At 57.5% G+C, this 13,829-nt stretch overlaps 1 protein-coding gene across 1 annotated transcript in view; it reads left to right on the top strand.

Moving 5' to 3' along the window:
* Positions 1-13,829, top strand: part of SLIT1 (slit guidance ligand 1) — a 61,619-nt gene that overhangs the window by 41,695 nt on the left and 6,095 nt on the right. Inside the window, exons 5-28 of the mRNA XM_051799948.1 lie at positions 2,148-2,219; positions 2,338-2,409; positions 2,805-2,876; positions 3,194-3,357; positions 3,761-3,908; positions 4,375-4,446; positions 4,714-4,785; positions 4,888-4,959; positions 5,081-5,224; positions 5,359-5,522; positions 5,693-5,716; positions 6,177-6,321; positions 6,461-6,535; positions 6,759-6,902; positions 7,207-7,350; positions 7,474-7,640; positions 8,734-8,866; positions 9,941-10,009; positions 10,396-10,467; positions 10,695-10,766; positions 11,070-11,141; positions 12,647-12,810; positions 13,170-13,294; positions 13,511-13,608. Of these exons, the coding sequence (XP_051655908.1) occupies positions 2,148-2,219; positions 2,338-2,409; positions 2,805-2,876; positions 3,194-3,357; positions 3,761-3,908; positions 4,375-4,446; positions 4,714-4,785; positions 4,888-4,959; positions 5,081-5,224; positions 5,359-5,522; positions 5,693-5,716; positions 6,177-6,321; positions 6,461-6,535; positions 6,759-6,902; positions 7,207-7,350; positions 7,474-7,640; positions 8,734-8,866; positions 9,941-10,009; positions 10,396-10,467; positions 10,695-10,766; positions 11,070-11,141; positions 12,647-12,810; positions 13,170-13,294; positions 13,511-13,608 (2,556 nt within the window). The remainder of the gene's footprint in view (positions 1-2,147; positions 2,220-2,337; positions 2,410-2,804; positions 2,877-3,193; positions 3,358-3,760; positions 3,909-4,374; positions 4,447-4,713; positions 4,786-4,887; positions 4,960-5,080; positions 5,225-5,358; positions 5,523-5,692; positions 5,717-6,176; positions 6,322-6,460; positions 6,536-6,758; positions 6,903-7,206; positions 7,351-7,473; positions 7,641-8,733; positions 8,867-9,940; positions 10,010-10,395; positions 10,468-10,694; positions 10,767-11,069; positions 11,142-12,646; positions 12,811-13,169; positions 13,295-13,510; positions 13,609-13,829) is intronic.

The following is a 13,829-nucleotide window of genomic DNA, read 5'->3' as shown; positions in this document are numbered from 1 at the left end:
TTCATAGAATCATAGGATGGTTTGGGTTGGAAGGGACCTTAAAGATCATCTAGTTCAAACTCTCTGCCATGGGCAGGGATGGCCCCCATTAGATCAGATTGCTCAGTGACCCATCCAGCCTGTCCTTGAACACTTACAGGGATGGGGTATCCACAAGTTCTCTGGGCAACTTGTTCCAGCAGCTTACCACCCTCACAGTAAAGAGTTTCTTCCTGACATGTAATTTAGATCTCTCCTCTTTTAGTTTCAAACTGCTCCCCCTTGTCTTATCACTGTCTGCCCCTGTAAAGATGTTGCTCTCTATCTTTTCCAAAAAGAGTTTTCTAAGGGATTCCTTCTGGGAAAAAGAGGAATTGGTGCAGTGGTGTGTTTTTCTGAAAGGTCAATGCAATTCCTAGGCTCATCACATCCCCAGCAGAGTACAAGAAGAAATCGTATGCATCCAAAGGAGTGCTAAGGTGTCAGGGGCTGCTGTAGGTGTCAGGTCCTTCCCCTTTGGAGAGGGTTAGGGGACCCTGATCCCCTCGGGGAGGAGGAGGAGGTGTCTTCCCAGAGCTCTGGGAACAGCTGGCGAAGGCAGTGCAGGCAGCACAGACGGGGCAGCCTGGCAGTGCCGCCACGTGGGTAGCAGTGAAATTGCGCCTGCTGCTCGCAGAGGAGGTGGCCTTTTCCTTCTCCGGTAGACTGGACCGTTTCAGGGGTGGCATTCTCACTTCCTCTTCCCCAGCAATGATGTTTTGCCAGCCGGGTTTGATTCTCCAGGAGCGACCCAGAGCGATGCGCAAACTGTGCAGGGGGCAGGGTTGTCAACACTGGGACCGGGTGGCATCTCCTTGGTGGCTGGGTGTCCCACCAGATGGCAAACCTGCTGCTAGGCAAACCCACTGTCCTTGTGTTTTGCTTCTCCTCATGCATCTGTGCAAGTGATGCTGGTGCTTCCCTCTGGGATCATTTTCTTGTTGTGGCAGTGAAGCTTTCAGCTGAGGGGAAGTCCCAGTTTAGAGACTTCCAGGTATTTTGCAAGTAGCCTGTGTGCCATGCTGAGCCCATTTTTTGGAGGAAATGAGGGCATGGGGAGAAACCTGGATGCTGTGCCTCCATCCTGACCCATCCCAACTGCCCCAGGGTGTCAGTAGTGAACAGGCTTTGTTACGTTGAAGCAGAGCTGGTGAGCACTGAGTGTGAAATGGTGATATCTATGGACACCTCAGACCACCTCTTGGGACTGGGATGGGGGTGTCTGTCTGGACTGTGTCATGCTGGGGAATACTTAGTCTGTGCAGGTCCTACTCCTCACTCACCCATGGACGTGCATGGATTTGCATAGGGAAAATACTATGTTGTGCCTTAGTTTCCCTGTGCCAGGAAGGAGGTGGGGACATGACCTACTGCCTCAGGGGTGGCTGGAGCAGGACTGTGCTGGCATGGGGCTGGGAGCAGGCAATGCGGCTCGAAGGAGCTCCTGACCCTTGTTATGGGAGAGGGAATGGCTGTTTGGGAGCCACGGGGAACAAATATGACAGGTAGGTCCTCCCAGAACTGAGCCAGTCCACCCAGACCCTACTTGCAGTGAGATTTTTGGTCTTCATGCTAATTAAAAGCCAGCATGGGCATGGTAGGGAATTTGATCTGCTGCCAGCCCTGCAATACAGAGCCTTTGCAGGCCTGGCGTGCCCTGGCACTGCAGAGCAGGTGATTACACAGTCGTGCAGTGATGAAGTAAGTAATGACCCGATTATTTGTGCCCTCTGAAGTGCAGGTCAGGCTCCATGGGAATGCCTCCTGGAGCCACTAAGTGTAATTACCAGTTAATCAGCAGGGACCTGTAATTATAGCAGTCAGAGAGTATTTATGTATGGAGGGTTTTCCCAGAGCTGTGCCATGCAGCTCTGCTTGTCTGAGCCAGGGACAGCAGTGCCCAGGGAGCCCCATTCACTTTCAGCCACCATGAACAGAGCTGGACCTGCCTCAGGACAGCCAGCAGACCGATCATCAGCCAAGGACTTGAAGCTAAATTAGAGTTTATCAGAGCTCCTGAGGAAGCACAGAGTGCTGGGGCATGCCCCTGCCTGTGGATGCCCTGCTCCCATGGGGCATCATGCTTTGCATGCACTGCTCATTTTCCTTCCTGCCTCTTTCTTCTGCAGGGACCTGAGTGAGAACTTCATCCAGGCCATCCCCAGGAAAGCGTTCCGTGGAGCCACTGACCTCAAGAACCTGTAAGTCATGGCACTGTTGGGCATGAGGGAGTTTGGGGTCAGGTCTGGTGGCAGGAGGCATTGGAAGCCTCTCTGCCTGCGCTGTCCCATCAATTCTCTCTCTGATTTTCTCCTTCAGGCAACTGGACAAGAATCAGATCAGCTGCATTGAGGATGGAGCTTTCCGTGCCCTGCGGGGGCTGGAGGTCCTGTAAGTGGCCAGGGGCTGGCTGGAGCCTCCAGCCTGCAAGCCCCATGTGGGGTGAGGGTGTCCCTGGGTGTCCCCACTTGCTGAGGTGCTGCAGGGACATCCCCAGCATGGCATTTCTGCCTGGCCTGAAGGAGGGGCTGAGCAGGGGTCTGGTACCACTTCTGCAGAGCTGTGCTCCAGGGTCTGATCCTGCCCTGGGGGCCACCTGGCTGCAGCTGGCTGTGGAGAGGAGAACCTGGAAAGGGCAGCAAGTCCTTCCTAGGCGTTTGGGCTGTCTCCAGCCTGTGCTTTTCCATCCATTCACCCTGTGCCAGGGGTTTGGTGTCACCTGGACCATCTCGCATTCCTATTTACAGCCTCTCCACCCTAACCTGCCCCACTTTGTCTTCCTTCAGGACCCTGAATAACAACAATATCACTTCTATCCCTGTGTCCAGCTTCAACCACATGCCCAAGCTGCGGACGTTGTGAGTGCAGATGACTGAGGGGCCGTGGGGGTGGGAGGGACCTCCTGGTCTTGAGTGGGTTGGCCACAGCTCTGCTGCTGCTGTTGGCAGCTCAGCAGTGCTGGGACAGCACTGTGGGGATGGAATGGAGGGGATACCCCTGCAGAGAATCCCCAAGCAGTGCCAAGCAAGGTGGCCTTGGCAACTGGTGTAGATGCTCTTGGGCTCCTCCACTTCTCCTTCTTCGTCCTTTGGGATGAGACAGGCTGAGGCAGCCAGAGAGCAGTGGGGTGGGCAGGAGCTGTCCTGTGGCTGCTGACTGCCCCGTCCACCCGCAGCCGCCTGCACTCCAACCATCTCTTCTGCGACTGCCACCTGGCCTGGCTTTCGCAGTGGCTGCGCCAGCGTCCCACCATCGGGCTCTTCACGCAGTGCTCTGCTCCTGCCCAGCTCCGTGGCCTCAATGTGGCTGAGATCCAGAAGAATGAGTTCAGCTGCTCCGGTGAGGGGGACAGGGAGGTGGTGGGTGCCAGGGGGCAGGGTCATGGGCCAGGGAGACAAAGCATGTCCTGTCGGTGCAGCCCACCTCCACTCCCTACCACGTGCCCCAGCTCAGAGCCTGGATACATACTGTGGGTTCATCTCAGGTCAGCACAGTCCTTGGTGTGGGGACAATATGGGGACAACACCACCCTATCATTGTGACAGTGCATCAGTCTGAGCCCTTGGAGCTGTGTGCCTTTTGCACGGGGTTGGGGTGCACCAGGACCTCACGCACCTGTTCAGAAGTGCCACAAACTGTCCCAGCACACTGAGCTGTCACCAGGGTCCCTTTCTTCGGGTGCTGCCACAAGCTCACCTGGCCCAGCTCTTTGCAATTCCAATGCTGGCTGCTTCTCTGGCAGGACAAACGGACCCAGCACGTGCCCAACTCTGCAACTTGTCCTCTGGCTCCTGCCCAGCCATGTGCACTTGCAGCAATGGCATCGTGGACTGTCGGGGCAAGGGGCTGACAGCCATCCCTGCCAACCTGCCTGAGACCATGACAGAGATGTGAGTATGGCCCCACATCATCACCACTGGGCTCTGGGTGGCTCAAGGCAGTGGGGACACAGGAGCAAGCCTCGCAGCTCAGCCCCCCCACAGGGTGGCAGGCCCTCCTTGCCCTTCTCTCACACTGCCCAGATTTAGCCCTGGATTTAGCTGCATTAAAAATGTAAATAGAGAAATAATCTCCTTAGGGGAATCCAATTATAATGCAAAGCCCCCGCTGGGACAGCACACAAAGCACTGGTTATCAGCAGGTCCCCCAGACCCAAGGCTCCCCCCACCCCTGGCACCCCTCTCTGATGGACAAGGCCCCAACCACAGGATGTAAATTGCCTCTGGGCAGAATGGTCCCACACCTGTGGAGTAACTTGCTGTAACCTTAGGGGTTCTGCAATTCTCCAGCCTTGTGAATGGGGTGCTGGGGCTTGGCCAGCCCTTTAGCCCTCTGCTCTCCCTTTTCTCTTTGCAGACGTCTGGAACTCAATGGCATCAAGTCCATCCCTCCAGGTGCCTTCTCCCCCTACAAGAAGCTGCGGAGGATGTAAGTGTGCAGCGTCTACTAGCTCATCTCAAACCCCGACACCCTTTGCTCTGCTGGTCACTGCCACAAGCTGGCAGCCCCTGAGTCAGATGAGTATGGGACACCTCCTGTGACATGGGTGCCCCATATGGCAGCACTGGAGTGGGTCTTGAATACCCTCAGCTCTGTATGTTGGGTGTTATGGGTGGTCCCCTGGGCCCAGAAGGAGGATGGGGACATCGGGCAAGAGAAGAGGGGACCAGGCCACCTTCTCCCTTTGGGTTTCAGAGACCTGAGCAACAACCAGATCTCGGAGATCGCCCCTGACGCCTTCCAGGGGCTGCGCTCGCTGAACTCGCTGTAAGTGCCCACACTGGGTTGGGTGGGGTGTCCTTAAGGGCTGCATCCCCTTAACCATGGCCCACACCATTCCCCTATCTCACACCAGCCTTTCTCTCCCAGGGTGCTGTATGGCAACAAGATCACGGACCTCCCCAAGGGTGTCTTCGGGGGACTTTTTGCCTTGCAGCTTCTGTAAGGCGCCAGTGACTGCATGGGATGCTTTTTGGGGACAAAAGGAAGCAGGGCTGAGGTCCCCAACACCCATGGTGCAGTGAAGGGGGTTCCCAGACTCACATCCTTCTCTCCCTGCCAGGCTTCTTAATGCCAACAAGATCAACTGCGTACGGGCTGACGCCTTCCAGGACCTGCAGAACCTCTCGCTGCTCTCGCTCTATGACAACAAGATCCAGAGCCTGGCCAAGGGCACCTTCACCTCCCTGCGGGCCATCCAGACCCTGTGAGTGCCTGTGCTAACTCTGATGCCTGGACAGGCGAACATCTGCAGGGGAAGCATCTTGACGGCTAGCCAGGGCTGGAGCTGGCGGTCACCCACTGTCCCTGGCAGTGTGTCACCCGCTGTCCCTGGCACAGGCACCTGGCCCAGAACCCCTTCATCTGTGACTGCAACCTGAAGTGGCTGGCAGATTTCCTCCGTGCCAACCCCGTGGAGACCAGCGGTGCCCGCTGTGCCAGCCCCCGCCGCCTGGCCAACAAGCGCATCGGCCAGATCAAGAGCAAGAAGTTTCGCTGCTCGGGTGAGAGCTGTCCCCATCCCTGTCACGGGTACCCTGCTGTCCCCATCCCTGTCACGGGTACCCTGCTGTCCCCATCCCTGTCACGGGTGCCCTGCGGCATGGCTGTCCTCAGCCCTGCCCCAGCCTGGTGTCTGTGTGCTCAGAGTGCTGATGTGCTTTTCTTTCCCCAGCCAAAGAGCAGTATTTCATCCCAGGTGAGCAGAGGAGCCACGTGCATGTGTGCATGGATGTCTGCATGGTTCTCACAGGCTGCCTGTGGGGGTGGTTGTGCCAGGGCCCACAGGCCCACCCTGCATTTCCCATCATTTCTGATTGCTGAGTTCCCAGGTGCTGCAGTAAAAGAAGCGCTAGGTACCAGATGCAGCATCTCCCGTCATGCTGTTATCTGGATGGTCACAGAGGCATCCCCAGGGTCCAGCTCCATTTGCAAGAGGGTGGACAGTGCCGTGTCCCTTGTACCCAGGACAAATATCCCTGCACATAAGCTGCTTTGGGCAGGAAGAAGAGTAATACGTGCACAGGGGTTGTGATGAGGGGAGCTGGAGAAGAGACTGAGACCAGCTGGGGGTGTGGGAGGATCAGAGGAAGAGGGGGCAGGTGCAGCCCCCCATGGCTCTGCCCTTGGGCGCCCACGCTGCCCTATCCATTATGCAGGGACAGAGGATTACCATCTGAACAGTGAGTGCAACAGTGACGTGATCTGCCCCCCAAAGTGCCGCTGTGAATCAGGTGTGGTCGAGTGCTCCAACCTGAAACTCACCAAGATCCCAGATCGCATCCCGCAGTCCACGGCTGAGCTGTAAGAGTCTCCTCTCTGCCACGCTGCTTTCCCTTCTGCAGCAGGAGCATTGCTGGCTCTGGTATTTTGCTCTGTGTTTGAGCTGTGCCAGGCCCTTCACAGCCATCCCCTGAGCTCTTTTCCTTGCTGCCCACCCCAGACGCCTGAACAACAATGAAATCTCTATCCTGGAGGCTACTGGCATCTTCAAGAAACTCCCACATCTGAAGAAAATGTGAGTATCAGGCAGGCACAGCCCAGTCAGGAATGCCTATGGTCTGGGAAGGCACATGGAGGTCCTGATGCCAGGGCAGGTTGGGCATGAAGTGGAGGGCATGTCCCCACCTGAGGGTCCCTTGAGGGACTGGCATCACAGGGTGCTCAGTGGGGCCTGTGTGAGGCAGGATTTAAGATGACGTTGGGGAAGAGACCCCATCCCAGCTTTCCCTTCTTCACAGCAACCTCAGCAACAACAAGGTATCGGAGATTGAGGATGGGGCATTTGAGGGGGCATCCTCTGTGAATGAGCTGCACCTCACTGTCAACCAGCTGGAGTCCGTGCGGAGTGGCATGTTCAGGGGCCTGGATGGGCTGAGGACACTGTGAGTCCCACCTCCCTTCCCCATGATCACAGGGATAGGGATATCCCTACTCCTTGCCTCCCTGCCTTGTCCATGATCTGGGGCTGGTGCTGTCTGCATCACTGTAGAGCCAGCTCAGGAGTGCCTTGCCCATCAGCTGGCTGTATCCAGAGCTGGAGGGGCAGGGGGTTGCTGCTCAGGGACTGGCTCAGGATCATCCTGCTGCCCAGCAGTGAGGTGGGCAGAGCCTGAGCACTGCTGAGGTTGGTTTCCCCCATGGAGCCTGCCCAGGTTGTTAGGTGCTGTGGTTCCCTTTCCTCTGCAGGATGCTGAGGAACAACCGCATCAGCTGCATCCACAACGACAGCTTCACGGGGCTGCGCAACGTCCGCCTGCTCTCCCTGTACGACAACCAGATCAGCACCATTGCTCCGGGCGCCTTTGACACGCTGCAGTCCCTTTCCACACTGTATGTCCCAGGCCCAGGGAGGGGGATGCTTCCAGGCTGTCCATATCACATCAGAGGGCTGCAGATTGTCCCCTTGCCTGGTGGCTGTTCAGGTGATACCCTTGTGCTCCTTTCTGTGTGCAGGAACCTGCTCGCCAACCCTTTCAACTGCAACTGCCAGCTGGCCTGGCTGGGGGACTGGCTGCGCAGGAGGAAGATCGTGACGGGGAACCCTCGGTGCCAAAACCCCGACTTCCTCCGGCAGATCCCTCTCCAAGACGTGGCTTTCCCTGACTTCAGGTGTGAGGAAGGTAACTCGCTGGCCTCACGGCGCTGGGGGTGAGGGGAGACCGGGCTGCTCCTCACAGGATTACACCATGCTCCCTGTCCCAGCACCATCCCTGCTCCCAGGATGTGCCATGTGGCAAGCCAGTAGCTCAAGGGCCCCCTGAGTGCTCTCCCCTAATGATGCATGAGTTTCCTGTCCTGGTACCCAGCCCTTGGGGCTGCACTGAAATACTCGCAGGAGGATCTAAAACCAGGAGAGGAGTTTGCACCCACTGCACCATGTGACTTTTGTATGTAGGCAGGTCTGTACTGACAAGTGCTGTGCCCTGGATGCTGGCAGGAGCAGATGTGTAGGCAAAGCCCACTGGGATTCATCCTGCTCCTTCCCTCCCTCCCTCCCTCCCTTCTCAGTCTTGCACATGCGCTGGAGCTGGGCAGATGGAGCAGACGGGGAGTGTGCGTGGGGAGAAAAACCTTTTTTTATAAATTTTTTTTTTTTTTTAAATTTAGAGCAGCTTTTGAGCCCTCTGGAAAATATTTACAAACAAATCATCCTTTCTTCTGCTTTCCCTCCTCCACTGCGTCAAATACTGAAGGGTTGCATCCCGCGCCTTTCCTAGCGGTGCCAGATAGCATACGGTTATCCCAGGGACGCCTCTCCCACAGATCCCAGAGCCGCGGAAGGGAAGGGGAGCAATGCCGGCTCCTCCGGCTGCTTGGCACAGTATCTGCTCCCTCTAGCCTGTGTCTGGGAGATGGGTGAAGGAGGTTGTTTTAGGAGGTTTTGCAGGGCTGAGCCCCTTCTGCACCCTTCTCTCTGCTGTCCTTGGAACTGCATTTTTGTTTGAAAATGGTGAAAATCAGAGCAGCCTTGAGCTGTCTGGTTGTATCCACACTGGTGGGACAGGCAGTTTCTGGGCACAGGAATGATTCCTGCACTGATGTTTCTCAGCTGTGCTGAGGCTGTGGCCTGCAACAAACTGCTTTGGGGGCAAGGAAGCATGGTTGGCATGAGAAGGGAGCCATCCTAGGCAGGCACAAGGCATTGAATCTGGCCTCACACAGTGCCCAAGGACTGGACCACAGTGACTTTGTGGCTTTCTGTGCCCGATGTAGGTAAGGAGGAGACCACCTGCATCCCTCGGCCCCAGTGCCCACAGGAGTGCACCTGCCTTGACACCGTTGTCCGCTGCAGCAACAAGCATCTCAAGGCCCTGCCCAAGGGGATCCCCAAGAATGTCACAGAGCTGTGAGTGGTGGCCAAGTGCCCAAACTGTCCCTGTGACCGCCATCAACTTTGCAGTTCTGAATAGGGGGACTTTGCTTTGGGGTTGCAGGGCAGAGATACTCCTTCCCACACCTCCATCCTGGCCTGGTAGTGAGAGCAGGACCCTCACCCATCCAAGGGACCCTGTTCAGCCCCAACACCAGCAAGGGGCTCAGCAAGAGCCTCTCTGCTGACTCAGGGATACCAAGGGTGATGTGCAAGGGGTGTTGTCACAGCAGCTTGGTCCCTGCTTTTTGTCTTTTGGGAGGGTCAGTGAGGGACAACCACTCCTTGCAGCTGCATTCCCCACACAGCCGTGCAGCCCAGGGCTCTATGGTTCTCAGCAGCCTGCCATCAGTGGCAGGGACAGGGACACCCTGGCACTTCCCTGGCCCCTCCCTGCCATCCCTCTCACCACAGCTGCAGAGATATCATCCCTGCACATCCAGGCCCAGCCCCAAGCACACAGGCAATGGGATGTGGTTTGCCTGGGGTCAGGGAGACATCCAAGCAGCCATGCCAGGTCTGGATGCGCAGTCTCCATGATGCCCATCTCTGCAAAAGGGGCTCTGTACCCATTTGAGATGGGGGACGGCAGCAAGTCCTGTGTGTAGGGGCTGCAGGCACTGATTGTGCACAAACATATGCACACCACCCCCACACACCCCTCCACTGTCTTGCACACCCCTCCTTTCTCTACATCCTCCGCTCTCTCTCTCACATGCCTTGGGAATGGTTATGGCCTCCCACGCTCACATCAGATGTGTAAAAGCGGCACATGGCTGTCTACACTGGCACACGTAGGCTGCTGGGAGACTGTCCCCAGGGAACCTGCATGCAAAGCCCTTGAGTGTGCTAATGCACTCATGTGCTAACTGTCCTGCCAGCCCATGAGTCCCCGCAAGTCCCTCACCTCTAGTGGTGCTGGGAGGGAGGTGATGCTGGAGATGCTTCTTGCAGCCCAAAGTCCATGGTGGTGCACAAGGGGAAGAGGGGGCAGAGGGAGTGATCTCCTGCTTCTCAGCCACCCCAAGGTGCTCTTGTTCTCCTTTGCAGCTACCTGGATGGGAACCAGTTCACTCAGGTCCCAGGGCAGCTTTCTACCTTCAAGTACCTGCAGCTTGTGTAAGTAGCAGGAACCCAGGCAGGCAGGGGCACTGCTGGGACCTGTGGGTGAGAAGAGGGGCTCTTGCCATGATGCGTGATCCTGAGGAGGAGCCTGGCAGCATGCAGGGACCCCTGACATCCCTCTGTGACTCCCCTCTGCTCTGGAACACAGCTCTCTGACAGTGATGCTCAGCTCCTGGGTGCTCACCACCTGTGCTGGTGCCAGGCATGGGGCAGAGGTGGGACAGTGGCATTGCTGCCATCACCCTGTGTGACAGCCCTGCTGCTCCCTTGGAGGCTATGTCGTGCTGCTGTTTGCACCCTCTTGCAGCTGAGCAGGTGGGGGAGCAGTGAGAGGGGACAGGGCCCAGCTGGCTCCAATCCCTGGGGTTTGTGTTTTCCAGCGATCTGAGCAACAACAAGATCAGCTCCCTGAGCAACTCCTCCTTCACCAACATGAGCCAGCTCACCACTCTGTAAGTGCAGTCCTTGCAGCATGCCACACCGGGATACAGCCCAGCTGAGCTGCAGGGGGCTATTCTTAGGGAACCCCAAAGACTGGAGGGTGCTGGGGACACCAGGGTCTCACCCTTCTGCCTGGCTGAAGCTGTGGTTTGAGTTGGAGTTCATGCAGGGGCAGCATGTAGCCCAGGGTCTGTTTCTTGCTAGACACACAGCTGGTTTGCCTCCTTGTCTCCCACAGGATCCTCAGCTACAACTCCTTGCAGTGCATCCCTCCACAGGCCTTCGAGGGCCTCCGTTCCCTCCGGCTGCTGTAAGTATCTGCCTGTAGCCAAGCTCACAGCCCTGCTTGGCCCTTTCTCTGCTGCTGCCTGTGTCCCTTATGCCCCCTTGGAGCTGGGTGCAGGCAGGCAGGCAGGGTATGGGCTGCAGGAGGAACACAGCAGGGTTTGATGGCCCTTCAGAGCAGACAGTGCATTTGCAACAGTGACAGTGTGGTGGGGTCCAGCTCTGCAACACACACCTGGACCTGTGAGATGGGGGCAGCCCAACTGGTCACAGTTCTTGCTGCCCACTCTGGAGCCATGGGCGTTACAGGACCCTTTGTTCTCTGCAGGTCTCTCCATGGCAATGACATCTCCAGCCTCCCCGAGGGCATCTTTGCAGATGTCACCTCTCTGTCTCACCTGTGAGTATCTCCCACTCCGCAGGGCTCAGGGCTGGACCCAGGCTCAGGAGACTTCTGAAAACTAGGCTGAGCCTGGCTTCTGTGGAGGGTGAGCTGCCTCCTCCCCTCTTCTCTGGGCTGGCACTTGCGACATCATTTGTTGGGTAGTGTTGTGACCTGCTTCCCTCCCCATGCTTGGGCTCAGGACCAGGTGTGCAGCTGAGCCTCCCAGTACTGCTGAGATGGCCCTATGGTCTCAGCTGGATGATGTGTGGGGCCCTTTCCCAATCCACTAGGTCTCTGGGGTCCCCCAGCATGTGAGTCAAGCCATGCAAAATGGTGATGTGGCTGTGGGTTGGCAGGGGCTACTCTGACCCACACCAGCATGTTGTTAGCCTTCTGCCAGTGCACTTCCCTGCAACAGCTCCCTGCAAATCTGTCATCAAGTGTCCTCCTGCCAGTGGTGGTGTTTCAGCCCCTCTTTAAGGTAGCCTGTGCCTCAGGACCACTGCTCTGTGCCCACCACCTGGGGATGGGGTTCAGCTTTGCTCACAGTGTCTTTTTGGTCCCCTCCCTGTCTCTGCTAAGTTGTTCCCACCTGCCTGCAGTGGCCAGTCTGCTCTTATCATCCTGGGGGTCTCAGACTACTCATTCAGTCTGCAAGGAGCATCTTGACTTCCAGTCCTGACCTCCCTGTGTTTTTGGGGAGCAGCACTGCTCGCTCTGCTATGATTTCCCTTGCCTGTGCTGCCTTTGTCACTTCCAGCCGGCACTGCCAGTTCCCACAGCCAGAGCTGTGTCACCAGCCAGCGCTGTGGGTGCTGTAGGACTGGGTTCTCCTTCTTCATCACAGATGTTGCTCACACCGGCCCTCCACCACTGCTGACTTTTGCAGTCAAGGAGGATGCAAAGGGGCATCCAGCCCCTCAGCCTCCCACGTCATCTGCTGCTTCCCTGACCTTCTCTGCTGTGGAGCAGAGCAACCCTCCCTTCTCCTCAACCTTTCCCAGAGCAATTCTCTCATCTCCCCTGATGCTGTCTGCATGAGCTCCAGCCACAACCCACTGCTTATCCCCATCAGCCTGCTCCTGTGTCCCTGTCTTGCACGCTTGTGCAGCAGAGCCCAGGTTGGCCCTGCAGCTCCCATGCAGGTCCTATTGTTTCTGCACAGCCCCAAGATGCTTTGCCCAGTTTGCTGCTCCAGGCAGCTTTGTATGTGTGCTGCAGAAGGACTGCTAAGGATTTCTGTGTGGGCAGTGGAGGAAAGCTCCAAGGCAGAGCACAGGGCACCACATGGGCTGTGGGGCTGGCAGTAGGGTGGTCTAACTGAGCAACATTGTGGGGCTGTGTGTCCCCGTCCTCCCACCATGAGCAGCACCTCTGGTGGGTCCAGAAATGGAAGAGCACTGTTTCCCCCATCATGTGGCAGCCCACCCTAGTGCTGCAGTTGTGCTCAATCCCAAGGTCTCTAAGCCCAGTTCCCTCCATGGGGCAGTGGGTACAGTTTTACCCTTCTTCTCCTGCAGAGCCATCGGGGCCAACCCCCTGTACTGCAGCTGCAACCTGCGCTGGCTCTCCAGCTGGGTCAAGACAGGGTACAAGGAGCCAGGCATCGCCCGCTGCGCTGGGCCCCCCGACATGGAAGGCAAACTGCTGCTCACCACCCCTGCCAAGAAGTTTGAGTGCCAAGGTAAGAGGGGCTCATGCTGTCCATCCATGCCCCCCTCTGTCACAGGGAACTGGGCTGCCTCCTGCCCCTCACACAGCAGAGCAGTGCTTGAGTCTGGGTGGCTCCAGGATTTCAGCTGTTGAGCTGCTTTGTGGATGAGGGGGACCAGGATGCTTCCATCCTCTTACCTGGCTGGTGGCACATCCCTAGTGACTGAGCAAACTGGTGGCTGTCCCATTTACTGGTGCACAGCCCCCTGGCAGGGCAGGGCCTGCTCCCAGACACAGCTGAGGCTCTGCCCCCCACATCAGTGATCACAAAAGGACACGTCCCCATCACTCCCCACACTGACGGTTATCTCCGTGCCTTCCATCCCACAGGCCCACCCTCCCTGAGTGTCCAGGCCAAGTGCAATCCCTGCCTCTCCAGCCCCTGCCAGAACCAGGGCACCTGCCACAATGACCCCCTCAGCTTCTACCGCTGCACCTGCCCCAGTGGCTACAAGGTATCCTAGTCCCAGGGGTCCCCGTTGCACGGGGACATGTCCCTGCAGAGGGCAAGGGAGAAGAGTAGGGGCTTTACCATGCCCCTGGGGCTTATGTCTGTGGGACCATCTGCCCTCCCTGTCTGCCCCAGTGTCCCACTGAGTCTGACGGGGCAGGGAGAGCTGGGCAAGGTGCCGTGGCACCCTCCTCGCTCCCACCTCTCCATCCTTCCTTAGGGCAGGGACTGCGAGGTGCCACTCAGTGGCTGCTCCTCCAACCCCTGCGCCAACGGGGGGACCTGCCAGCCTCAGGAGGGGGAAGGAACTGGGTTCAGGTGAGTGCTGGACAGGAATCCATGAAAGGTGGGTCTTTGGGCAGCAGCATGGAGAGTTCTGATACTTCCTTCCCCTCCTGCGTGCTCCCTTGGGCATATAGTTGGGATATTGGATTCAAGTGGTAGCTCCAGCCCATGCTGCCTGGCTCCACTTCCCCATGGCCCTCATCCCTTCAGGCTCCTGAGCCAAGGTCCTGACAGAGAAAGAGGGTCCCATCTCT

The sequence above is a fragment of the Manacus candei genome, unplaced genomic scaffold (assembly GCF_025592945.1).
Source record: "Manacus candei isolate 608988 ecotype Guabito, Panama unplaced genomic scaffold, ASM2559294v1 h1tg000050l, whole genome shotgun sequence".
NCBI lineage: Eukaryota > Metazoa > Chordata > Aves > Passeriformes > Pipridae > Manacus > Manacus candei.
Note: the sequence above shows the minus strand (reverse complement) of the source record. Positions and strands in the feature narration are given on the sequence as shown.